Here is a 25,489-nt window from a genome sequence, read left to right as displayed (position 1 = left end):
TAACACTCTAATACTCTTTTATTAAGTTAATCTTTTAGTAATTACAAGAGAGGTCCTTAGTTGGACAAGAAATTACAAAAAAAGAACATAGAAGAGTATGGGCCCAGAATAAGGCCCATTACAGAGAAGAACATAAAGATAATATACAGTAACAGCCTATGGGCCATTCGGCCCATCTTCTCTACACTCCCCCTCAAGCTGAGCATAGATGTCGATCATGCCCAGCTTGCCAGTGTCATGATGAAGCCTTTCCTTGGAAATGCCCTTGGTGAGAAAGTCTGCCAATTGTCCTTCAAAAGTAACGAATGGAAGACACACTTCTCCGGAGGAGACTCTTTCTCGAATAAAGTGTCTATCAACTTCAATATGTTTGGTTCGATCATGTTGTATCGGGTTGTGAGCAATGTTGATGGCAGCCTGATTATCACAGTACAACACCATGGGTTTGTCATGATCAATCCCAAGTTCTTCCATTAAGGACCTTAGCCACAACAAATCCGAGACTCCATGTGCCATGGCTCTATACTCTGCTTCTGCGGAGGATCTGGCCACAACAGATTGTTTCTTACTCCTCCAAGAGACAACATTACCAGCCACCAGACTGCAATATCCCGAAGTAGATCTTCTGTCATCAATATTTCCAGCCCAATCAGCATCAATATAGGCTTCAAGTTTCAGATGACCATGCTTGGTAAATAGGATTCCTTTCCCTGGAGAGCCTTTCAGATAGCACAAAATCCGTTATGCTGCTGCCATATGAGTATCTCTAGGAGCCTGCATGAACTGGCTAATGCAATTGACAGCATACGCAATATCTGGTCTAGTCATGCACAGGTATAGAAGCTTCCCAAGAAGTCTCTGAAAAACTCATTTGTCTTCCAACAAAGTTCCATCTGTAACTGAAAGTTTGTGACTCATACCAATGGGAGTTGCAGCTGGTCTTGCACCTAGTTTTCCAGTTTCAGACAACAAATCAAGAACATATTTCCTTTGGGAAATAAGAATCCCATCCTTGGATCTGGCAACTTCTATGCCAAGGAAGTATCTCAACTCCCCCAGATCCTCAATCTCAAATTCTGTACGGAGGAAAGACTTAAGAGCTAGAATGCCTGAGGCATCATCACCAGTCACTATAATGTCATCAACATACACAATGAGATACACTGCTAGAGATCTACTTTTCTTCACAAACAGAGTATGATCTGACTATGTCTGAACATAGCCGAATTTAACAAGTGCAGCTCTAAATCTCTCAAACCAGGCTCTAGGAGATTGTTTAAGACCATAAAGAGATTTCTTCAATTTACATACCTTTCCTTGCATATCTTTCCCATACATCCCTGGAGGAAGACACATGTAGACCTCCTCATGTAAGTCACCATTCAGAAATGCATTCTTTACATCTAACTGATAGAGAGGCCAATCAAAGTGAACTACCAGAGATAAAAGAACCCTCACAGATGTCATCTTGGCAACAGGGGCAAAAGTCTCCAGGTAGTCAATCCCATATGTCTGTGTGTAGCCTTTTGCAACAAGTCTAGCCTTGTACCTCTCAATAGTTCCATCAGCCCTGTATTTAATTGGTAAAAACCCACTTGCCAACTGGATCCTTCCCTTCAGGCAAATCCACCACCTCCCAAGTACCATTTGCATGTAGAGCATCCATTTCGGTCACCATGGCATCTCTCCATTCTGGAATCCCAAGAGCTTCTGAGACAGACCTAGGAATGGGGTTAGAAGCAACAGAAGAGAGATAGGCAAAGTATGAAGGAGAAAGCATGTCATAAGAAAGGTGTTTGGAAATGCAGTGTGCAGTACACTTCCGCTTCCCTTTCCTAACAGCAATGGGGACATCAAGGTCTGGGAAGGATGATTCCAAAGGAGCTGAAGCAGTACCTGTTATCTCATCTGTGATTGGGAATGTATGAGCTTCATCTGTTGTAAAGGAAACTACCTGCTCATTCCTGGATCTCTGCCTTTGATACACTTTGGGATTATGGATAGGACGAGGGGGTAAAGAAATAGGGGCACTAGGACAAGAGGTATGAAGTGATTGATCCTCCTTTGACTCATTTGGTGAGGATACAGGTTTGTCAAGAGACACAACTGGGACAGGAAGAGGAAGAGCAAAAACTTGTGACAGACTCTCCCCCTGTGGACAATGTCCATCATGAGAGGAACCATAAAAAGGAGAAAGTTCATCAAAGGTAACATCCATAGAGACATGTCGGGTGCCAGTCTTTGGATCAAAACAACAATAACCCTTTTGTGTGGGGGAGTAACCAAGGAAGATGCATTTGTGGGCTTTCGGTTCAAACTTATGTCTTTGCACACTTGGAATGTGAACATAGCAGGTACAGCCAAACACACGAAGAGGAATTGGGAAGAGATCCTTGTCTGGATGAAGAAGACAGAAGGGGGATTTAAACCCTAAAACCCTGGATGGCATACGGTTTATGAGATAGGTAGCAGTCAGTACAGCATCACCCCAAAATCTTGTGGGAACATGTGAGGCAAACAAAAGGCTCCTTGCAACTTCAACAATATGTCTATTTTTTATCTCAGCAACTCCATTTTGTTCAGGGGTTCTAACACAGGAGCTTTGATGATAACCCCCATGTCAGAGAGATACAAGGATAAACTCTTATCAAAATACTATTTTGCATTGTCAGATCTGAAAACCTTAATTCTGGTATCAAATTGAGTTAAAACAAGCTCATGAAATTGCCTCACAAGTCTTGGGACTTCATCCCGGGATTTCATTAAGTATATCCAAGTGAATCTAGAGACGTCATCAATAAACAAGATAAAATATCTATAACCCCCCATAGAGGATAAGTGGTATGGCCCCCACACATCAGAGTGCACAATATGAAAAGGAAAAGAGGATCTTTTATTGCTCACAGGGTAATTTTTTCTACAATGCTTTGACAACTGACAGGACTCACAATTGAGACTGGACACACTGACTCCCTTAAACAGTTTTGGAAACAAATGGCTTAAAGCAGAAAAAGGTAAATGACCCAACCGACAATGACTCAACATAATTTGACTAACAGACTCTGAAAAAGTAGAACCAAAAGCAACATTCTTGGGATGATCAAAGCATTGGCCAGGGGTGTCGAGCAAGTATATTCCATTCGCTTCATGGCCACTCCCAATCATCTTCTGAGACTTTAGGTCCTAAAACACACAGTGAGAAGGGAAAAAGGTTACACAACAATTCAATGACTTGGTCAGGCTACTTACAGATAATAAGTTGGTATTTAATTTAGGCACATGAAGAGTGGAAGATAAGAGTAAGGAGTCTGTAGCCTTGACAGTTCCCTTGCCGGAAATAGGGGCAAGAGAACCATCAGCTAAGGTGATTTTGTCACGGCCAGGAAGTAAATCATATGAAACAAACAAAGTGGAAATGTTGGTCATGTGATCAGAAGCACCTGAGTCTATGATCCAAGGGGTTTTGTGTTTACCTGAGGTGGACGCATGGTTAGCGGAAGCCCTTATACCTGAGTGAGCAAATGCAATGGTGGCTGGACTTCCAGAAGGGATGGATGATGAAGATACACCTTCAAGCTGACTGATCATCTTTCCAAACTTCTCATATTCAGCTTTCATGGCTGCCAACTGTGCACTGGTAGACTCAACCTCAGTATCTGTGCTTGTGGCTGCATGTGCACTTCCTGTCTTTCTACTATCATTCTTCTTCTGGAATCTGATAGGTACAAGATTGGGATGCAATTTCCGACACTTGTCCTTTGTGTGTTTCGGCTTCTTACAATATTCACACGCCACCTCCTTCCTTCCTGTGCCACTGTGAGCTTCTGTAACCCCTTTGGGTTTAATTCCCATATTTGCAAAATGATCATTGATACCGACTCCTTGAACCTGCACTTGCCTCCTACTTTCTTCACTGCTGACCAAAGTATATGCTTGTGACAATGAAACATCTTCCCTGGACAAGATGTTTTGCTTTGTAATGTCGTATTCAGAATTCAACCCTGTCAAGAACTCAAAGACCCTATTCCTTTCAACCAATTTCCTGTATGTTTCAGCATCCGTAGGGGTATCCCATGTCACAGCCTCTATCAAATCAATCTCTTGCCATATAGATTTTAGGGCTGAGAAGTATGCTGCAAGTGACTTCTCCCCCTGTCTTAGATTCTTCACATCACTTCTCAGTTTGTAAGCTCTGGCAACATTCAACTTCTGGGAGTAAGTTTCTGCAACACTATCCCAGATTTCTTTAGCCGAGTTCATCCACATATAATGTTGACTAATCTGTGGCTGCATTGAGTTCACAAGCCACTCAATCACTGTGTAGTTTTCTTGTATCCATCTCTCATAAGATGGATCATCCTCTAGAGGAGCTTTCTTGCTCCCAGAAATAAAACCCCATTTTCCTTTGCTACAAATATGGATTTTCACTGATTGTGACCAAGTCAAGTAGTTGGTCCCATCAAGCTTGACTGTAGTTACAACCAACATAGAATCGGTTGGGGTTCCCAAAAACTGTCCATATTCAACAGTATTCTTGTTTTCAAGGTTTGAGAAATCCATCATGAAAAGTTCGGTGGTAGTTCTTTCTTTACTGTTTCAGCCTTCAAAGGACACCCAACAAACCTCCAATCACAAGGTATTTCAGGTTCCCAACAGCCGTTGTCCCAAAGAGAAGAAAAAAGGGCCACAGTCCTTAAGAGACCTTTTGTCGAACACTCAGTGTGCAGTACTTAACAGCCTACTATTAACTAGAAGAAACCACTTCAAAGTGTTCATTATAGGTCCAAGAAGAGGCTGGGATGAAGATGAGACTAGTATCACTTAGTTTTAGATCAGTTTCAGCAGCCTCCCAATCCAATAATCAGCCGAATAGCACTTCCAAAACAACCCAGAAATTTCTGAGTAGAATCAGTCCAGCAACAGTGGGCCGAATGGAGGTGGGCTTTAAATGCTTTAACAGTCCTCCCAAACAACAAAAAATAACCCAGCAAAGGACTGAGAAAAGACTTACAGTAAGAGAGTCTCTGGTTTGAACTATAAACCAAGCCGAACACTTGTTCTCTGAGATAACTTCGAAATCCTTTTTCTCTGATTTCAAATCAGGCCAAACAACTTGTTCTCTGATTCTTCCTGGTCACCGAATCCTTCTCCAAGTGTATAGAAACTTGGGCACCCTCCAATGACCTCCAAGAACCAGGCGGATGACTGTAAACTTTCAGCCCTATAACCTCTTCATGTAGTTGGCTGAACTAGAACCACATGAGGGGCACACCAAGCAATGGCCTGCTCTGATACCAAGTTGAAAAACAGTCCTAGAAGTAGGGACTGTGCTAGAAAACAAAGAAAAACTAACAAGAGAAGATTAGAGAAGATTAGAGAAGAAGAGAGAGAGAGAGAACTGCGGCAAGAAGAGTTAGAGGATGAGGAGTTCGAACTTGACATCCCTCTAACACTCTAATACTCTTTTATAATGTTAATCTTTTAGTAATTACAAGAGAGGTCCTTAGTTGGACAAGAAATTATGAAAAAAGGAACATAGAAGAGTATGGGCCCAGAATAAGGCCCATTACAGAGAAGAACATAAAGATAATATGCAGTAACAGCCTATGGGCCATTCGGCCCATCTTCTCTACAAGAATGATTAGCAATAAAAGAAAGATTAATGAAAGAGGGAGTAATTAATGTAATTAATGAGAGAGAGTAATCAATTAGAAAGATTAGCAATAAAAGGAAGGGGAGTTGGTGATTCCTAATGTATTGGCCAATACATTAGAGTATCAGTTCTCATCAGGTTCATATCAGCCAATATAGACTCGAAACAGTCCAACAATGGGCCCATATTGGCCTGATGCATACAAAAAGTTCTGTGTATTGGGCCTTTAATCGGAACGATACAGGCCAATATGTAATGAAATTTTGAACCTTGCCTGCGTGATGCTCTCTATTTCCCTAAACTCATGCCAGATCCATGGTGCTAACTGTTTATTCTTGGCCCAAGAAATGATCAGTTTTGAATATCCCTCTACTTCCAAGTGCTGAAAACTTGATTGATTAGCGAGTAACTATGTCATTGCCACATTCCAGTAACATAGTAGTTAACTAAAAAAAATTAACCTCCATGACATCATTTTTTTTTGTTCGCATCAAATAACCAAGCAGCAGTTTAGCTTATGTGAAAAGATCCTTATACTTCTATTGTTCACTTCTAATCATTAATGAAGCTTATCTTAACAACTAAAAGGAAATAATCGACCTAAATAAAATGCATATTTCAAGAGTGTACTAACATGGATAACTGAACTTCAGATAATAGAACATTTCATGCAATCTAAATGGGAAGAAGATAATGGTTTCGTCTATTTACTAACATTCTAAGAAGCTCAGACAGTCAACTGAAATACCTCCAATGGAATAAACCGCAAATTAATGAATTTTGATGAAGCATCCTCAAGTGACTCATTTTGCCTTGCTTTCCACTCTTCCCATAAGTAACTGTTCTCTCAAGGTAAAGAATGGACCAGTAATAATTGTCAACACAAGATTATTAGAATGACAGAAATACATTTCCAATAAAAAGGAACTGCCATCCAGAATAATATTCTAGGCTTCTGGCATGAATCTGAAGCATTAGGCTCAGATTAAATGTGCAGATTTTAAGATAAAGTCTACAATAAGGTGCAATTTCAAAAGCCATCTTCAACCCATTTCTACAATTATGGAACTTAGCAGAACTATCATAAACGCAGTTATACAAGTTTGTAGAATTTATGCAGTCAGATTTTAGAATCCTGATTCTAAAATATGAACTTCTAGAGGGATTTTAGGATGCTACTTCTACAATTATGGAACTTAGCAGAACTATCATAAACGCAGTTATACAAGTTTGTAGAATTTATGCAGTCAGATTTTAGAATCCTGATTCTAAAATATGAACTTCTAGAGGGATTTTAGGATGCTACCCAAACAGACCACAGTTGGAGCGGAAAAGAGTTGAGGCCAATAGCACATTCAGTCTAGTCTTATGACTCTTATCAAATATGGAAGTCAATTAAGCAAACTTTGATGGCTGCACCCTAGGCAACATGAGAGAGGAGCTATTCTGGCTGTGTTCTCTGGACCAATTGGTCAAGGGAATGCCATCAATATGGAATTTCAAGCTGTTTTGTATGACTCAGCTGGGATAGCGTTCAACTGCACTAATTGGTCATGGGAGTTGATTCTAAAACAGTAGTGTGTCGGCTGAATGAAGAAGCAAAGAACCATAGAAGTATGAGTATATATATAAGGGAGCTAAGGAGATTGGCAAGAGGCTTAATCATCAATAAATCTTCAGCACATAGAGCAGAAAATGGATCGGCAGATGCTCTATCTAAAAGTGAGGTTAACATGTCTGAAATATTTTGGGAACAGTTATAAAATGTAATATCGAATGTAGGGTTCAGGTAGCGAGTCTGACCTGAGAATAGGGCTGCTAGGCAGCTTTGTAATATTATGATTTTTTTCATAATCAATCAAATTTCAGTTTTCCATTAAAAAAGCAAGTCCATTAAGCAAAATAAAATAATTATTAAAATGAGTAAATATAATCCTTTTATATTTTCAGTTAAATACACTATTTATCAAGTATATTTAGTAAAGAACAGCTGGGTTGTAATATCTCATAAGACAAACTTAGCAGCAAGGCTTTATAACATGAAACTAGGTGACCATCCAAAGTTACTTCATTCCAGTTCAGGAAATAAGCTGAACTTCAAGGGTTTCCAGTTTCAAAATTGCATGTTATCTTACTTATGCTTATGCATAATGAGAAGTTAGGAATTTTAGGACATGAGAAAGAAGCAAGGCATCAGGGAACATCAAAAAGCCCTGGTTTATAACAAAAATATAGAGAAGATGGTCTCACCCACAATAACTAATTTGATAGACTTCGCTAACTGCATAAAGCGTTGTATCAATTTAACTAACTTGATGAAACTTGCCGGATGTTACTGGTGCACCCATAGCAATAAGATAGGGAAGCACTTCATAATGTAATGGCTAGCAAAGTTGCTTTCTTTTCATTACTTTTTTTTTATGGGTGGGGAGTGGAGACTCACTGATATGATTAGGCTTGCCAAACATTTGGCCCAATTTTCCTCTAGAAGGCACATGATTTTACATACCAAGCAGTGATTTAAAAGGCACAACTAGGCACACAGGTGAGGCACATTTTAGGGTATGTGCCTTGCCTAGGTCCGAAGTGCAGTCCTTTCAAAAGGTGCACGCCTAGTGCGCCTGGTGTGCCTAGCGCCTCAGCCCATGCGTGTGCCTTTTTAAAAATTTTATGCTTTTTTGCTTTTTTTGAACCTAGCGGCTGGGCAGCTTTTTCTTTTTCTTTTTTTTTGTATTTTTGCGCCTTGCTTCAAAAAGGTGTGTGCCTCAGGCACAAATTGCCCCTTGCGCTTTTAAAACACTGATACCAAGGCATGTAATATAAAACAATGTCCCGAGGCTTTATGCTTCAGACCAGATAGTCAAATATCAACCGGAAACCCTAGGCTCAGTTTGGGAGGAGTGAAAATACAAATATGTTCAGTGCAAAACCTTGTATACGGTATTTCTAAACCTTGTACTGTACATATTTGTATCTGTGGAGCCTAATGAAAAGGCAACAACAAAATGAAAGATTACCTTTGAACAAGGTTTTTGAGGCCTTTATGACTTCCTTTGATAGAATCCATGTGCAGTATGCATGGTACCTTCAGGGACTTGTTAGCATCTTCATCTGAAAAAAGAATAAGTGGGCAAGATGGCATAAACCGTTGGTCCACTAGAAATGTATATTGCAATTTAGCATGAACTTACCTTTGAAATTAACCACTTCACCAGGATGGCAGATGACTATCAAGCTCCAATGAAGACTGTCAATCAAAATGCATAAATAAACCACATTAGTTATAACCTTTGCTAATGGCTTAATGGTTGGGATCAATTCCTTGCAAAAAAAAAAAAAAAAAAGGTGCAGCACTAATCACTCACTTGAAGTTTACAGGAATAAAGATGTAATCCTTTTCAAATAGATTGATTTTCCTTGTCCATTTACGAACACGTTGAAAAGCTGCCCTGCCTTCAGAAGCACTAGATGGATCTTTGTCCATATCGGCCAGCTTGCGAAAGAAAAAACTATTAAAAAAATGGAACCTGTTCTTGTCCTCAGGTTGAATTTTATTCTTCAAATATCTGTCAATAATTTAAAACATTATATTAATATATGTACAATAAATATATCTTTTAAAATTTAAAATTTGAAGCCAAATCCACAAGGGATGGATAAAAATATAATAATTTGCATACATGATTGCAGGACTTCCTATGGAATTAAAAAAATGAACCAGGACAATCAAATTTGTCAATTTCATAAACCAATGCTACAAACAATGTTCGGAAAATAAATATTGTATCTTAAATTGTAGGAGATCTGAAATTCATTTTTGGACTCATGTTGGCCAACAGAAATGCTGTAACATTGCACCCTGTGTACTACAGCCCAAATTTGCAAGATTTACAGCCCCACAATGGTTCCATGGTATGCAAAAATATTTGTTCTTTTTTGTTGTAACATTTATTTTTAATAAATTATTAACTATGCCCAAAAATGTAAATGACACTGAATGGAGGAATGGTGGAACAACATTCATGTAGCCAACCCCATATAATTGGCACAAGGCTTAGTGAGTTGAATTGGGTATCAAATATGTCCAAAAATCTAAAAAGCAAAAATTGTGCAACTATTTCTAACCTATAAACAACATATTAATAGTTTTTATCAACAATTTTACTGCTTATAAACTATGAAGAATAGATGGCATAACCAAATTAAACCTCAAACTTCATACTTGATTGAGCCATAATCTCATATGCATGCTTCCTTTAATTCATGAGCTATGAGAAAGATGCTCAGAACACTACAAAATCAAAAGAGTGATAGCACTCCTAATCTCATCATAACTCAAAAAATGAAGAAACAACTACATGAATCCTGTTTCGCCATTCTGTTCTGTTTAATGCCATATTCATTGTCAAATTATTAGCACTTAAATCATTTTTACTACTTTGAGCCTTTGGTCTACCCCTACCCCTTCTAGCCCCTTCAAATTGCAATAGACCACTTCTTATGGTGCTCTCAAAGGTCTTCTATGCACATGAAAAAACCATCATAGTCTACTTTCCCTCATCTTATCATCTACCAGAGCTACTCCTAGGATCCTTTGAATGACTTCATTTCTGACCCTATCCTTTCTGGTTTTCCACTCACCCATCTCAGCATATTCGTTTCTGCCACACTCACTTTTTGGACATGTTGCTTGACTTGCTTCTTGACTGCCCAATACTCTGCTCCATACGGCACCCCTCCATCATCTCTCCCTTGTTATTAATTATAGAAATAAGGTACTGGAAAAGTTCTCATGCAGTTATCTCTTGGTTTCCAATCTTTAAGTGTACCCTGATATGCACTCCTATTATTATTAAACTTACAAATCATATATTCTGTTTTAGTCCTACTTCTTTTAAAAGACTATTGTTTATAAGGTATTTGTGCATAAACTTAATTTTGCATTTAATCCTTCATTTATTTCATAAATATAGTCAGTTGACAAGAAGATAAAGAAGGCAAGATAGTGTTGCAAAGAACATGACAATAAAATTGCGAGCTTGGAAGTTGAATACACAGAGGCACATACATAGAATGAATAATATGGATATTTCCCTTAATTTTAAAGACAGATTTTTTTTGGCGAATCAAAAAAAATTCCAAGTCTGTCTATTTTTTCCTTGACCTAAAAACAAACGCTAAAGACAGTATCAAATTTCAACTAAAATTTGAAGTTCCCATGATTCTTTCAAATTGGTATTTGATTAGAAAATACCAAATCAAGTGAGTCTATGAAACAGGATTGATAGACCTAGATGGGTGGTGGAGGAGAAGGCCCTTAGTTTCTTCACTATCATCTTAAGGAGCAACAAGCTTACAGAAAAAAGATGTACTTTTTTCTCTTGGGTGAGAAGATTAGCAAATGAGCTAGCTCTTTTTTTTTTTTTTTTATCGGTAGCAATAAAAATTTATAAACAGAATGTACAAAGCAATCTACCCAAGATTATTCTTGCTAAGCCATCTGCCATGCTGTTTGCACATCTAATCACTGAAAGTTGGCATTCAGTTCTGCTGCTAATGATCTGATCTCCTTTTAAGTGGATGTATACTTCCATATTGCTTTATTGAAAAGTAAAATGAAATTTTATTAAATGTGAAAAGAAATATACAATCCAACAGGTGACAAGATGGCACCAAACTTGCAAAACAAAACAGCTTTGAGCTAAATATCACAAACTTGCAAACTCTTCCCCTCCTCAAAAGAACAATCCCAGGGAGTTGCCCACTATCACTTCCCTTTCCACAAGCTTACTAATTTCCATTTCCCCATTTCAGCTTAACTCCAGCCCTCCCTACTTCTCACCCCTTCTCTCCTCCTCCTCTGCCCTCTCCCCTCTCTGTTCCTCTTGCCATTGTTCCTTACCCCTTGCCCCTGACTCCTTTCCTTCTTTGGCAGCTGATTCACCTCCCTCCAATAGTCTTTTCCCGTTATAAACTTTCTCCAATTTGTCTACCCTCTCCCCCTCTGAAGAGTGCTTTCTCTTTTTTCCGTCAACCCCTCCTCCTTTCCCCATCCTTTTTCCTAGCCCCAGCTGACTCTCTCCCTCCACCTTAGAAGTTAAAGCATCGGAGGTTTCAGTGATGCGTACCTCACCATCGACCTAGACTATCTTGTCCGCAGCCAACCCTTTCCCACACAATATCCACTTCTCTGCCTAGCACCACACAAGACTCTCCCTTCAACCTCGACTTATCTAAACCAGGCAGAGCTCCTATTGTCGTCTACAAAGACAAGTCTTGCTTCAACGCTGAGCTCACTTCCTAATTCTAGAACTCAACGATGTCCGCCTGGTCTTGGCGAGCTACCGTCATTGTCTTATTTGTTTCATCTGACTTTCCTCCTCCCCTTTGATCGCCAGTGTTGTCTACTCTCACAATCTTCTTTCCCCCCTCAAACCAAGCTATCACCCAAACCCAGTCGTCAACCTGTTCTTTTAGTTTCCTACCCTTCAACCTATTTCATAAAACTCTTTTTGCTAGCCTTTTTCCCGATTATACCCCTTTCCCTCCTTATTCTCAACCAAACCAATTGATGGCCCAGTTTGACTTTGGCTGACCTAGCATAATTAATGTGGGCCCTAGTGAATTCGGTCCTCCCCTTATTTCATCAACTTCTCACTCTTTCCTTCTTTTACTTCACCCAAACCCATGTGAATTCGGTCCTCCACATGTCCCTCTCCTTCATTCCTATTTTGAAATGCCAATCTTTCCCTTCTCACCCCCCACCTCAGCATCTTCTCCTACCTTCGACCATCGATTCACCTTCCCAACTTCATCTCTGATCTCATTCTGCCCTCTCTCCTTCATCCCCCCCCCCGCCCCCCGCCTTCCTCACCCCCCTCCTTTCCTTCTGCTCCCATTACCACAACATAGTGGTGTTCCATCTTCTCCCTCCACCAATAACCTCAGCTCATCCTCCCCCCCCAGAAGCTTTAATTTCATTCTATTCGGGATACTTGAAACATCCCTTACATCAACCAGCAGCCTCAACCTATCCAACCTGTCCCCGGTCCTGTTTTTATCGTCGAATCTCAGAAATCTCCCACACTGCTTTCCTATTTCTTCAAATGTAACTATACTTCCATGTTGCTTGCACTCTATTTCTTAACCAATCCACTACTACCTTCAAGTCCCCTTCCACGATAGTTTCATATTTTTTTCTATCTTCAGCCCTTGCAAAACTGCTAACAGTTCTGCCTTTTTGAATCTTAAAACCCAACAGACCACGAGTAGCCATAGCATTCCCACTAGCATGCCTGAACACTCCCCCAGTTCCTGAAAGCCCCAGGGTTGCCAAGGCTACAACCATAAGAATTCATCTCAATGTAAGACAACCAAGTGGCATCCACAAGCCCCTTGCTCTAAACCCATTGTAGACAAATTGGCAATGATTTGCCAACTTCCAAGAATTTCAGCATAGGATACAAAGGTAAATGACTGAAGAGATATCACCCAATGCACAACCCTTGCCATAATTGATGCCATCATTGCTTCTGATGGTTGGCATTTATCAAGGAAAATCTTCTTGTTACTTTCCTCCCAAATTGTCCATAAAACAGCCATTCGTGTGCATCTCCATATGCTTTACCTCTCTTCCATGGAGATGAGAAAAATGAGTTTGTGAAGAGGCTCTCTAAATCTGATGGAGGATTCCACCTACAGCCAAATAGAGACAAGAAATAGTTCCAAATAGTAGAGACAAAAAACAGGAGATTAGAAAGTGTTAGGCAGTCTCACAGCTATCGCTGCAAAAGGGAACACAAAAGAAGAGACAAAGGCTAGCTTGGAATTTTCTTTTGAATGACATCACAAATGTTGATTTTCTTGCATACTACTTCCCAATAGGAGGCCTTTACTTCCGGGTTCAAAGCATCGGTATTGAGTATCATATCAATAAGCTTGGATATGGATACAGGAACAGATATGCTATGGAAATGCATGGATATGGTGGAAAGATATGGATTTGCTTGGATACATTAGGAAAACTCCTATAAATCCGACAAATACATTAATAAAACTATATTTGAGATTGAAATAACCATAAATAAGATATAAAAACATTGGAAATGCATATTTTAAGATACATATGAAGAAATACATCAAATCAATATGGTGGCGTACACAGATATCATACAATTTTATTGATAATGCATCGATTAAGAGTCAAAGACACATTATATAATTTTTTACAAATTACTAGATGCATGAATTTATTATTTATTTAAATTGAATTATCAAATAAGGGATAAATACATGGTGCTTTATGTTATTTAGCGGGCTAGGAGCTTAATTTAGAAACATGTAAGACAGATGCAAGAGTAAGCCCATCAAAAACCATAATATCACCCTTCCCCAAAACAGGAGCAAGAGACCCATCATCTATAGAAACTTTATCCCTAACCCGAACACGGTAAGAATGAAACAAAGTAGAGATACTAGTCATATGATCAGATGCTCCTGAGTCCACGATCTAGAGACTCTCTAAATTACCTGTTACTGAAGCTAAATTGGCATTTATTTTTATGCAAACTACTCTTTTCTACTCTAATAACCTGATAGAATTCTCTGGATCCAATTACCACTAAACAAGACTAAATTAAAGGGGCAAAACCAAACAAAGATAGTCACCCCACCACATGTTTTCCCAAAATTTATTTTTATGACCAACATAAAGTTATTTTCCCCCTGAATACCCACCTCCCCACTGGAAAGTCATCTGAAACTACTCCAGAGAGTAAGGCAGGAGGGAAAGGGGTGAGTGGAAAAGGGATGAAGAGAAAGACAAGGAACAAATCAATCTCATAGCAGTATCACTGAGAAATTTATAACATTACAATCACCAAAAATGAAATAAATGGACGATATAGGAGAACATAAAAGGTTTCGAGGGAAATCTCAATCATGTTTCAAAATCAAAAGGATCATACTGCGGCAGACAAATAACTCTAGCAGGCTGTAGTTTATAGGAATGCTTTTCTTTTCTTTTTGTTGAAGTATGGATTATGGAAAGTTGAAACAAACAATAAACATCAGCAGAAGAACTAATGGAGCTTCTAAACTATACTTACTTGATATAAAAATCAACGATAGTATCATTGATGAATGTCTCTGGTTGTAACAGTTCAACATCTCTCTTACTAATAGAAACAGCATCAGGATCGCCTTTTGGATAGATAACTTCTTCAAAAGTCTTGTCGAAACTGGAATTTTAGATCTATCAGTATAATATATATGATACAAGAATGTTAATGTTTAACTATGCAATAAGCACATATATGGTTTTTTTCATTTTTAAAGGGAATGCAAGGAAGAGGCGTTAGATTAATAAAGAAAGCACAAAATGATATAAAATCATAAAGATGATTGTCAAGAAGTCAAGAGTACATGAACATGAATCCATACCCAAGCAGCATAACCATATAGCAACGCAGAAAGGCATTCAATTTGTAAAGATTACCAGCTAACATCTCTTCCAATTAGAAAGCCTGAATAGCCTTTTCAAATGGATTGCATAATTAATTAATCCCTTGCATATATCCTAGCTAGAGGGAGTGGGGAGACAACTCTATGCATTGGAGAACTACCATACAAGAATAGCTTAAGAGCGTATTTCTGGGCTGATATAACATGTTTTTTATTTACATAGCATAGTTAGGGAGTTATTGGGCCTTAGGCTCATTAGTTTATGTTTTAAGTTAAAAGTGTTTTTAAGTTCTCACAAGTAGCCGACTTACTAAGGGCATACTTGTCTTTGTACTCTCTTTTATTTATGACTATGAGTATATAATCTAATGAAAGGGGTGGCCAGACCTAATTCTGAGTTTCTCCCATTCTCTTTTATCTCTCTTCTCTCTCTTTCTCAGCTGAAACATTTTCTTCTCTTTCTTTTCTTCTTTCTTTTACAGTTTTTATACCAAAACAGGTTGTCCAAACTTTTCTACTTGGTACCAGAGCAAGCTTAAAGATTTGTTGAGCTGCTCCATCATGCGGCCCTAGATTGGCCGACTGCGTGATAGGGCAAGGGGCTGATCGAAGACTTCAAGTAAGCTCAATTTTTGGATTTTTTTTGGTGGAATTGCAATCCCTTGTAGCTAGTCTAGGGTTTTACACCAAAATCAAGAAGAACTGGAGAAAAAGGGAGAGTCCTATTTTAGTAGGGCTCTTCAATTTTGACCTAGGAAATGGTGCTCTAGTTTCTAGGGTTCCTTGAGGATTTCAGAAGGGGGCGGTTCAAGTCCCAGCCTTTTTGGATGTTTCTGGAGGGAGCGGCATCCTCTTCTCTCTCTTCTCCCGCTCCTATAGAAAAAGGAATCTTTGAAGGGAGGGGCTTCTAGGGTTCCAAGAGGGTGTTTGAGGTTTCTAAAGGAGATAAATACCTTTCTTTTCTCTCAAATTGATTTCCTAATCTATTCTGGGAGTTATGGAGGGTTGTGGATTTGAAAACAAATTTATAGGAGAAATGGGATCTGGGGAAGGAGGTGTTGGAGACCTCTTTAGGGCTGGAACCATCACTACAGTCAAATTGGATTGTACGAACTACTTAGAATGGTCACAATCTGCAAAGATGGCCATTGGTGCTCATGGAAAATTGGGGTATGTCACCGGTGAGGAAAAGAAACTTGAAACTAAACATTCCCGGTGGGTATAGGAGAACTACATGGTGATGACTTGGCTATGCAAGGTACAGGTGGATAAGGAAGTAGTCATTGTACCTCGTTTGCACATACAAGCAGTTCACATGCCACTGCAAATTATGTATCCACTATAAGTAAGGAAGACCTCCCTGGATTATAGACTCAGGAGCCTCAGAACAAATGACCAACATTTCCACCATTTTCACTCATTCCACCTCTTCTCTGGCAGAGATATGGATCACATGTTCCCGTTGCTGGGAAAGGGTCTGTTAGGATAACTGATCTTTCATGTTCCTACACTGAGCACTAATCTTTTATCTATTAGTAGCTTAACAAAGAATGTGAACTGTTCAGTGATTTTTTCCCCTGGTCATTGTGTTTTGTAGGATCTGGAATTAAAGAGGACGGTTAAGAGTGGTTGTGAGGTGAATGGAATCTATCTTCTTGATGTGCTTCCTAGTCATCAAAGTCATCATGTCAGTAGGAGTATTGAGTTAGAGCCATTGGGTCAGATTATGCTTTGGCATAACCGGTTAGGACATTTGTCTTTTGCTTCTTTGCGATTTTTGTTTCCCAAATTGTTTGAGTTTGTCAGTTTGTCCAATTTGGAGTGTGAGGGTTGTCAACTTGGAAAGCATTGTAGACATTCCTTTAAAGCAAGTAATAAAAGATGTTTTTCTGTTTTTGATAATATTCATACTGATGTGTGGGGACCATACCGTGTTTCCTCTATAGGTGGCTATCGGTATTTTCTTTTGTTTGTGGATGATTATTCTCGATATTCTTGGATATATTTGATGAGATCCCATAATGAGGTACTATCTTTGGTTCAACAATTCCATCAAATGGTACTGAGACAATTTGGGGCACGAGTTAAAGTGTTTAGATCAGACAATGCTAAGGAATACTTTGGAAAAAAACCTGGCATCATACCTATTGGAGCATTGAGTCATCCATCAGAGTAGTTGTACATACACTCCATAATAGAATGGTGTAGCAAAAAGGAAGAGCGGACATACTGTGGAAGTAGCAAAAAGCATGATGTTGAGCTCTACAGTTCCAATTCGTTTTTGGGGTGATGCAGTTCTTACAACAATGTTCTTGATTAACCGGGTGCCTTCTCGTGTTCTTGGATATAGCACTCCATTCAACCTTCTTTTTCCAGAGGGGGAGACATTCCATATTCCTCTAAGGGTGTTTGGATGTGTATGCTTTGTCCATGTTCTTGATCTTCGCTGTTCGAAGTTGGATCCTAAGTCGAAGAAATGTGTCTTCCTTGGGTATGCAGGAAATCAGAAGGGGCATTGTTGTTATGATCCAGTCTTCGGGAGTCGGTATGTTACCATGGATGTCACCTTTTTTGAGTCCACACCTTTTTTCTCAGGGGGTTCTTTTTTTTTATCAATAACAGAAACTTTATTAAGAATTATGAAGCTTTAGGTACAAAAAAGGGGGAGATAAAGAATCTTATCTCCCCATCAGAAAATTACAATGAAAGAAGATTAAAAAATAGCCCAAAAAATAGCCTCCCTATTCACCCCTTGCTTGGCCAACCCATCTGCAAAAGAACTAGCAATCCTTTTCACCCAACTGTATTGTATCTCAATGCCTCTGTGTAGCCATAAGAATTTTTTCTTTTCATTTGAAAGCTGAACCATTGTAGCCAAAGTAGCAGAAAAGAGGAGAAGAAGAAGAGATGCTGGAATGTCGAACTGTACTACCCAGTCGACCATGCTATTATTTATATTTGAATATAGTACAAGATACAAGAAATTACTGGAATGTCCCTAATTAGTGATGGGACACCCAGTTAACTTAAAACATAAAACAGGCTTAGGCCCATTAACACAGGCCCAGTTACAGGATAACTTAAATTTAAGTAATAAGAACTCTTATCAGTCGAACACTCGTACAAAGAGACATCATTCTAACATTCTAACACTCCCCCTCAAGCTAAGCATGGATCTCAATCATGTTTAGCTTGCCAAGTATGTCCCTGAACTTTGTTGTTGCCAGTCCTTTAGTCAATACATCTGCAATTTGCATCTCTGATGGAGTATAAGGCACACAGAGTTCTCCTGAAACAATTCTCTCTCTGACAAAGTGTCGATCAATTTCAATATGTTTTGTCATGTCATGTTGCACGGGGTTGTTGGCAATGTTGATAGCAGCTTTATTATCACAATACAGCCTGAGAGGACCCTCATCCTTAATACCAAGCTCATTAATACCAAGCTCATTAAGAAGAGTTCTGAGCCATACAAAGTCTCTCAAACCATGCCCGGGGAGACTGCTTCAAACCATATAATGCTTTCCTTAGTTTACACACTTTCTTTCCAACATCATAGCCAGGTGGAGGTTCCATGAATACCTCTTCATGAAGATCACCATTTAGGAAGGCATTCTTCACATCCAGCTGATGGAGTTCCCAAGAGAAATTTGCTGCTAGTGATAGTAGAACCCTGATTGTGTTGAGCTTTGCTACTGGAGCAAACGTTTCCTTGTAGTCAATTCCTTCCTTCTGTGTAAACCCCTTTGCCACAAGTCGGGCGTTGTACCTCTCGATTGACCCATCTTCCCTGTGCTTTACTGTGAATACCCACTTGCACCCAACAGTGCCTTTCCCCTCTGGCAGGTCCACAAATTCCCACGTTCTTGCTTACACTAGGGCTTTCATCTCTTCATTCATGGCTTCTTTCCACCTTGGATCAGATGACGCCTCTAAGTACCTGGAAGGGACACATACAGAGGAAAGAGTAGACACAAAGGAGTGATAGGTAGGAGACACGTGTGAGTAAGAAACATAATCAGCTATGAGATGTCGGGTGGTACAAGAATGAACAGGCTTACGGAGAGCAATAGGAAGATCCAAATCCGAAGTGAGTGAGTCAAAGTTACCTTGGATTGCAGAGACAGATTGATCTGAGTTCAACTGGTTGCAATCGTGAGGTTGAGGGTCCTTCCTTCTGTTGTATGTAAGTATCTCTTTCTCTTGCCTACAGGAACCTTCAGGAGCATTTGTTGTATCAGGAGAAGTAACTGGCACAGTGGGAGCCTCACTAGGTTGACCCGGAATGTCACAGCTAGGAGTAGTGGAAGGTGATGAAAGGGGAACAGAAAAGAAGGGAGAATGAGAATCCTCTTCCAACCCACTAGTCTCCCCTTGAAGAGGATTCTGAGAAAACTGGAAATAGGGTTGAGACTCAAAAAAGACTACATCTCTGGTGACATTTTTTCTTGGAGACAAAATCATAACACTTATACCCCTTTTGTGTAGGAGAGTACCCAAAAAATATTCCCTTCGTAGCCTTGGGATCCAGTGTGGTTTTCTTTGGATCCTTCACATGTATGAAGCATGTACAGCCAAAAACCCGTGGAGGAAGAGAAAATTCTAGAAGAGTGGGACACAAAACAGAGAAAGGAGTCTTCATACCCAATCCGATTTATCAAGTATGATGCAGTGAGTATAGCTTGAGACCAATATTGCTTGGGCACTTGGTGTTGGAAAAGTAGGGCTCGAGCTGTCTCCAATAGGTGTTTGTTCTTGCGCTCAGCAACCCCATTTTGCTGAGGGGTATAAGAACATGATGATTGGTGTAACATGCCTGCATCTTCCATGAATGAGTTCAGGGATCTTTCAAAGTCTTCAGCTACATTGTCCGACCGGAATTGCTTAATCTTCTTCTCAAATTGTGTTTCAATCATCTTACAAAAAATCATGGTTATCCGTGGAACTTCATCATGTCCTTTTAACAGATAAATCCAAGTGCACCGAGAATAATGGTCAATAAAATTGATAAAGTAACGGAAGCCATCAATGGAAACAATGGGTGAAGGTCCCCAAACATCCAAATGAACCAAATCAAAAGGAGCTCGAATTTCATTACTAGAAATTGAATACATTGTTCTACATTGTTTTGACATTTGAGACACATCACAAATTAAACTTTGACTTGGAACTCCCTTACATAATTCGGGAAACAACATTGCTAAAGAAGAGAAAGACACATGACCTAGCCTAGCATGCCACAGATGCAACCTAGCTATTGACTCCACACTTTCCGAACTAGTATTAGCAGAAGCTTGTAGGGCTGAGCTGATGTCTGCATCAAAATAGTAAAGGCCCCCATACTCATGACCACTCCCAATCGTTCTCCTCGTCAATCTGTCCTGGAAAACAAAATGAGAGGGAAAAAAAGTTATACTGCAGTTCAAATTTTTTGTAAGCTTTGAAACAGACAACAAATTTGAGGTAAGACTAGGAACATATAGGACTGATTTAAGAGAGAGATCCTTGCTTAGGTCAACCACCCCCTTTCCAAAGATGGTGGAGAGAGACCCATCAGCCACTCTCATCGTATCCTGGCCAGACAACAAATGATATGAAGAGAATAAGGAGGACATATGTGTCATATGGTCAGTGGCTCCAGAATCAATCACCCAAGAGGTAGAATTAATGGAACTAGTTGCACTAAATGCAGAGGATGTACCTGATTTGGCAAGAGAGGTGGAAGCTAAAGGATTGTTCTTCAGACGGGCTAATGCTCGGCTGAGAACCTCTACCTCACTAGCTGCGAAGCCCAAAGTACTTGGTCCAGAGGAGTCGGCAGCCTGTCCTGTGGAGGAAGAGAACACTATCGGAGTAATCTGTGAGTTGTCACTACTGTTGTTGGTGGCAAGATTCCCACTTGCCGAGTGAACCTTATGTTGCCTTTTGTCCTTTCTCAAAACAACTGGCTTCAGATGAGGATACAAGACCCAACAATTCTCCTTTGTGTGTTTCTCACCACCACAATGGGTATACTTCAAGGACTTCTTGTCTGAATATCTATTTCCCTTAGTGGAGACTAGGGTTGAATGTTCTCCAGATAGTCTAGTTGACTGTGTTTGGGAGTTAACTTGCATCTCCCTTCTCCTGACTTCTTCATTTCTCACCAGGTAATAGACATGGTGAAGCTCCGGTAATTCATCTCTCCCTAGAATTTTGACCTTATACCCTCATACACTGGGTCTAGGCCAGCCAGAAACTTGAAGGCTCTGCTCTCTTCAATTTGCTTATCATGTCTCTCCTTGTCCCTGGCATTTTCCCAATCTAATATCACGTGATGGTCAAGTTCTTCCCAAAGACCTTCAAGAGTTGCAAAGTATGTTGCAACTGTCATATCACCTTGCCTTAAGGCAGCAATGTCTTGATTCAATCTGTAGATTCTAGCATTGTTTTTCTTCTGTCCATAGGTCTTAGACACCTTTTCCCAAATCTTGGCTACTGTAGGAAAGTGATGAACAGTCCTGGCAACCCGAGGAGTCATAGAGTTAAGCAACCAGGACATAACTGTGGCATTTTCCTTGCGCCACACAACTTAATCTGCACAGCCAACATCAGGTTCCTTCTTGCTCCCATCTAGGTAGGTTGTGAGGTCACGGGAAGTAATAAACAACATTGCAGAAACGAACCACTCCCTGAAGTTGTATTCGTCCAGTAGCACACTTGTAATATGCAGGCTGTGCAGATTAGGGTTTTCCAGATTTGAAGACCTTGTCGCAGGTCTGTTATCCCTAGAAGAAACATCTCCAGATATTGAAGACATCTTGACTGCAGCCTCTGTGTAGATGGCACTAATTTAAGACTAGCTGAAGCAGTTCTGAAAGTTCTGATGCAGGTTCTAATTAGCCGAAGTGACCTCAGCAGGCCCTGACAGCTCGCAACACAGTTTCAGACTTGTCGAGACTGTCACAGTTCTGAAGCAGTTCAGTTACAGCAGCAAATGAGGTGTTCTGGGCTAGTAACCGACCTGTGCTATGCAGACTCCACTTGAACTTCGAGTACTGCAACTGTGAAGAGAGTTCCCCTCCTTACGGCCAACACTAGGACTGCTGAAATCAGTCCTCAACTAGGTCTGTCCTATACAGACCTCTTAGCGGCCGAATAGCTGCTAACTACTAGAAACTAGTAGGACATCAGCTTCTGGGTCTTACCTCCCTTGCACCCTACAACCAAGGGAAACCCTAGGTCGAACCTTGTGTTGTTCTCCTGCAACCCTAAGGTTTCACAACAGCAACCCAGATAAAAAACAAGAAGAAAGACGGCACCAGAAGGGACCAAAAGGTGGTAACTGGATTCCCCATCATCCTTACAGAGAGAGCATCTATTAGGAAGTAAACAAGAATTGGGTCTCTTTTTCTGAAGTAGATCATTTGTATTTATTCTTTTCCAGGAAAATTTCCCAACAAAAAAACCCAACCCGAGGAGGAATGGGCTTGCTCCAAAATTCCTTAATCGGAAAGGAAACACCAGAAGGGACAGATGACCGAGTTAAGGTGTCAAAAAACGAAGCACAAGAGAAGGTTCCTGAAGTAGAAGGGGTCCAAATTCTGGTGTCTTCCCTATTAGGATCAAGGAAGATATTCTCAAGGATGGCTAATAAAGGTAAGAGGCTGTCTAAGTTTGTATCCCTAATTGCCCTTTGCAGGCCGAGGTTCCACCCAAAACCAGAAGTGAAGTCTAAAGGAACTAAAAAAGAAGAGATAGGTTCATTCTTCAAATTTGACAGAGCATACAAGGAAGGAAATTGGTCCTTTAGAGGTGAAACCCCAACCCAAAGATGTTCCCAAAATTTTATTCGATTGCCAGAGTTAACATCGTACTTGATCCAAGGGGAGAAAACTGGACGCAGATCATGGATGGATTTCCACGGAGAAGCTTGTAGCCCTTGCCACAATTCCAGAATCCCAGTCGTTGTCTTCCAGCCCATGTATGCTAGCCACGATCTTTGTCCACAATTTTTCCTTTTCCACTGTGAACCTCCACAACCATTTTCCCAACAACGCCATATTCCTTTTCTTGATGTTTCCAATCCCAAGACCTCCTAGTTTTTTACATCTAATTACCACCTCCCATCTCACCCTATTATCTCTCTTCTCCTCTCCCGACTCCCACAGAAAATTCCTCATTAATTTTTCCAATAAGTTGGAGACCTTGGTGGGGATCTTAAACACTGACAAATAATACACAGGTAAGTTAGCTAGGGTGGACCTAATCAAAGTGACTCTCCCTCCTAAGGAAAGATAGTTTCTCTTCTAGGACGCAAGCCTCTTCTCAAATCTCTCCACTACCGGAGTCCAAAAGTTTTCATTCTTAGGGTTATCTCCTAAAGGGAGGCCCAAGTACGTCAAAAGCCATTCTGAGATTGCACAACCTAACACACCTGCATAATTCCTTAACTCCCTCTCCTCCACATTCACCCCCACCACACAACTCTTATCAAAGTTCACCTTGAGGTTAGACATCTGCTCAAAAAGTTGTATTGCTAATTTTAAATTCCGGATCCAGCTTATATTCCCACCCTCACAAAACAAAATTGTGTCATCTGCAAATTGGAGATGTGTCAGTGGTACCTCCTCCCTGCCAACTCTCCACCCTTTTATCAAATTCCTCGAGTTTGCTCTATGGAGCAATCTCCCAAGTACATCATCCATCAGGGTAAAAAGAAAGGGGGAGAGTGGGTCTCCTTGTCTTATACCTCTCAAAGCAGGAAAAAAGTCAACCACCGTTCCATTTACCAATATAGAATAGTGACAAGTCCTAATATAGCCCCACATCCATTTACACCACCTATCTCCAAAGCCATAGCTTCTCAACACCTCCACTAAAAAAGACCAATCCACCAAGTCATAAGCCTTCTCCAAGTCCAATTTGCATACCACTCCCTTCTTCTTAGATTTCCTGAAGCTCTCCAGACTCTCATTTGCAATGAGGATTTGATCAATGATCTGTCTTCCCTCTACAAAAGCTCCTTGGTTGGGTACAATAATAGAGGAGAGGACCTTCTTTATCCTGAGGGACAACACTTTTGCAATTATTTTTTACAAGCTATTCACCAAACTAATAGGTTTGAAATCCTTAGGTTGTGATGCCTCTTTCTTCTTTGGGACCAAAGCAATGAAAGTTGAGTTCAAGCCCGAATTAATTATTCCCTACTGTGAAACTCCTCGAAGACTGACCTAAGATCCTTCTCCACTATATCCCAACAAACCTGATAGAAAGCCATTGTGAAGCCATCTGGGCCTGGAGCTTTTGTCCTATCCATTGAGAATACTGTTGCCTTTATCTCTTCCGGATCAAACCTCTTTTCCAACCATTCTCTGTTTTTTGCACTTAGAGTCTGTCACTCCAAACCCTCCAACCACACCCTCTCATTCAAAGGCCTTATGAATATAGATTTGAAATGAGTTACTAAGGCCTCTGCTATTTTTATCGGGTTCGACAAGACTGCTCCTTCTACTTCCAATTTTGATATGAGATTCTTTTTTCTCCTCCCATTTGCCACTGAATGGAAAAATCTAGTGTTTCTATCTCCCTCCTTTAGCCACTTACACCTAGATTTTTGCCTCCAACTTATTTCCTCCTTAATCAAAATATCCTCCATCTGCCTTCTCAACTCCCATCTCATTTTCCTGTCTTCCTCTCCAAAGGATCCCCTCTCTTCCCTCATATCCAAATCCTCAATCTGCTCTAGCAGGACTTGTTTCCTTTCCTCTAATCTCCCAAACTCCAACCTATTCCACTCCTTTAATTGTGATTTTAGAAATTGAAATTTCTTGTGGAACCTCATTCCCTCCCACTCTACTACCATATTAGATTGCTCCCACCACTCCCTGATCTTCTCACTGAATCCTGGATAGATTAACCACATATTTTCAAACCTAAATGGAGTGGGTCCATCACCTCTCAATTCCTCCTTACACATCACTATAGGCCAATGGTCTGAAGTAATTCTTGGGAGTGCCCTAGATACTAGATTACCCCAACGTTCCTCCCAGTCTGTTGAGAAGAAGAATCTGTCTAGCTTAGAGCATATTGGCCTCAACTGAAGGTTGGACCAAGTGAAGTTATTATTTAGGAGTGGAATTTCTTTAAGCTCAAAACTATCCACAAAATGGTTGAACTTTCTCATACTAGTTGTCACTCTCTGTCTGGGGTTGTTGGTTTCCTCTGTAAACCGCACTACATTAAATCCCCTCCCACACACTACGGTCCCTCCCAGAGGCCCTTAACATCACTCAATTCCTCCCACAATTTCTTCCTCTTCCTGTAGTCAATGGGGCCATAAACGTTTGTTAGTACCCATTCATACCCGTCTTCCACCTATCTAAACTTCAGGGA

At 40.2% G+C, this 25,489-nt stretch overlaps 1 protein-coding gene across 2 annotated transcripts in view; it reads right to left on the bottom strand.

Moving 5' to 3' along the window:
- LOC148850661 (putative ubiquitin-like-specific protease 2B) overlaps positions 1-25,489 on the bottom strand; it is a 58,890-nt gene that overhangs the window by 5,425 nt on the left and 27,976 nt on the right. For both annotated transcript variants that reach the window (XM_088946930.1, XM_088946929.1), the window contains exons 9-13: positions 14,761-14,892; positions 9,019-9,219; positions 8,845-8,900; positions 8,671-8,764; positions 6,402-6,492 (exon numbers count right to left, since the gene is read on the bottom strand). In XM_088946930.1, coding sequence (XP_088803056.1) covers positions 6,402-6,492; positions 8,671-8,764; positions 8,845-8,900; positions 9,019-9,219; positions 14,761-14,892 — 574 coding nt within the window. The remainder of the gene's footprint in view (positions 1-6,401; positions 6,493-8,670; positions 8,765-8,844; positions 8,901-9,018; positions 9,220-14,760; positions 14,893-25,489) is intronic.

Source organism: Nelumbo lutea, chromosome 5 (assembly GCF_056320005.1).
Source record: "Nelumbo lutea isolate HS-2025 chromosome 5, American lotus-T2T, whole genome shotgun sequence".
In the NCBI taxonomy this organism is placed as follows: Eukaryota; Viridiplantae; Streptophyta; class Magnoliopsida; order Proteales; family Nelumbonaceae; genus Nelumbo; species Nelumbo lutea.
Note: the sequence above shows the minus strand (reverse complement) of the source record. Positions and strands in the feature narration are given on the sequence as shown.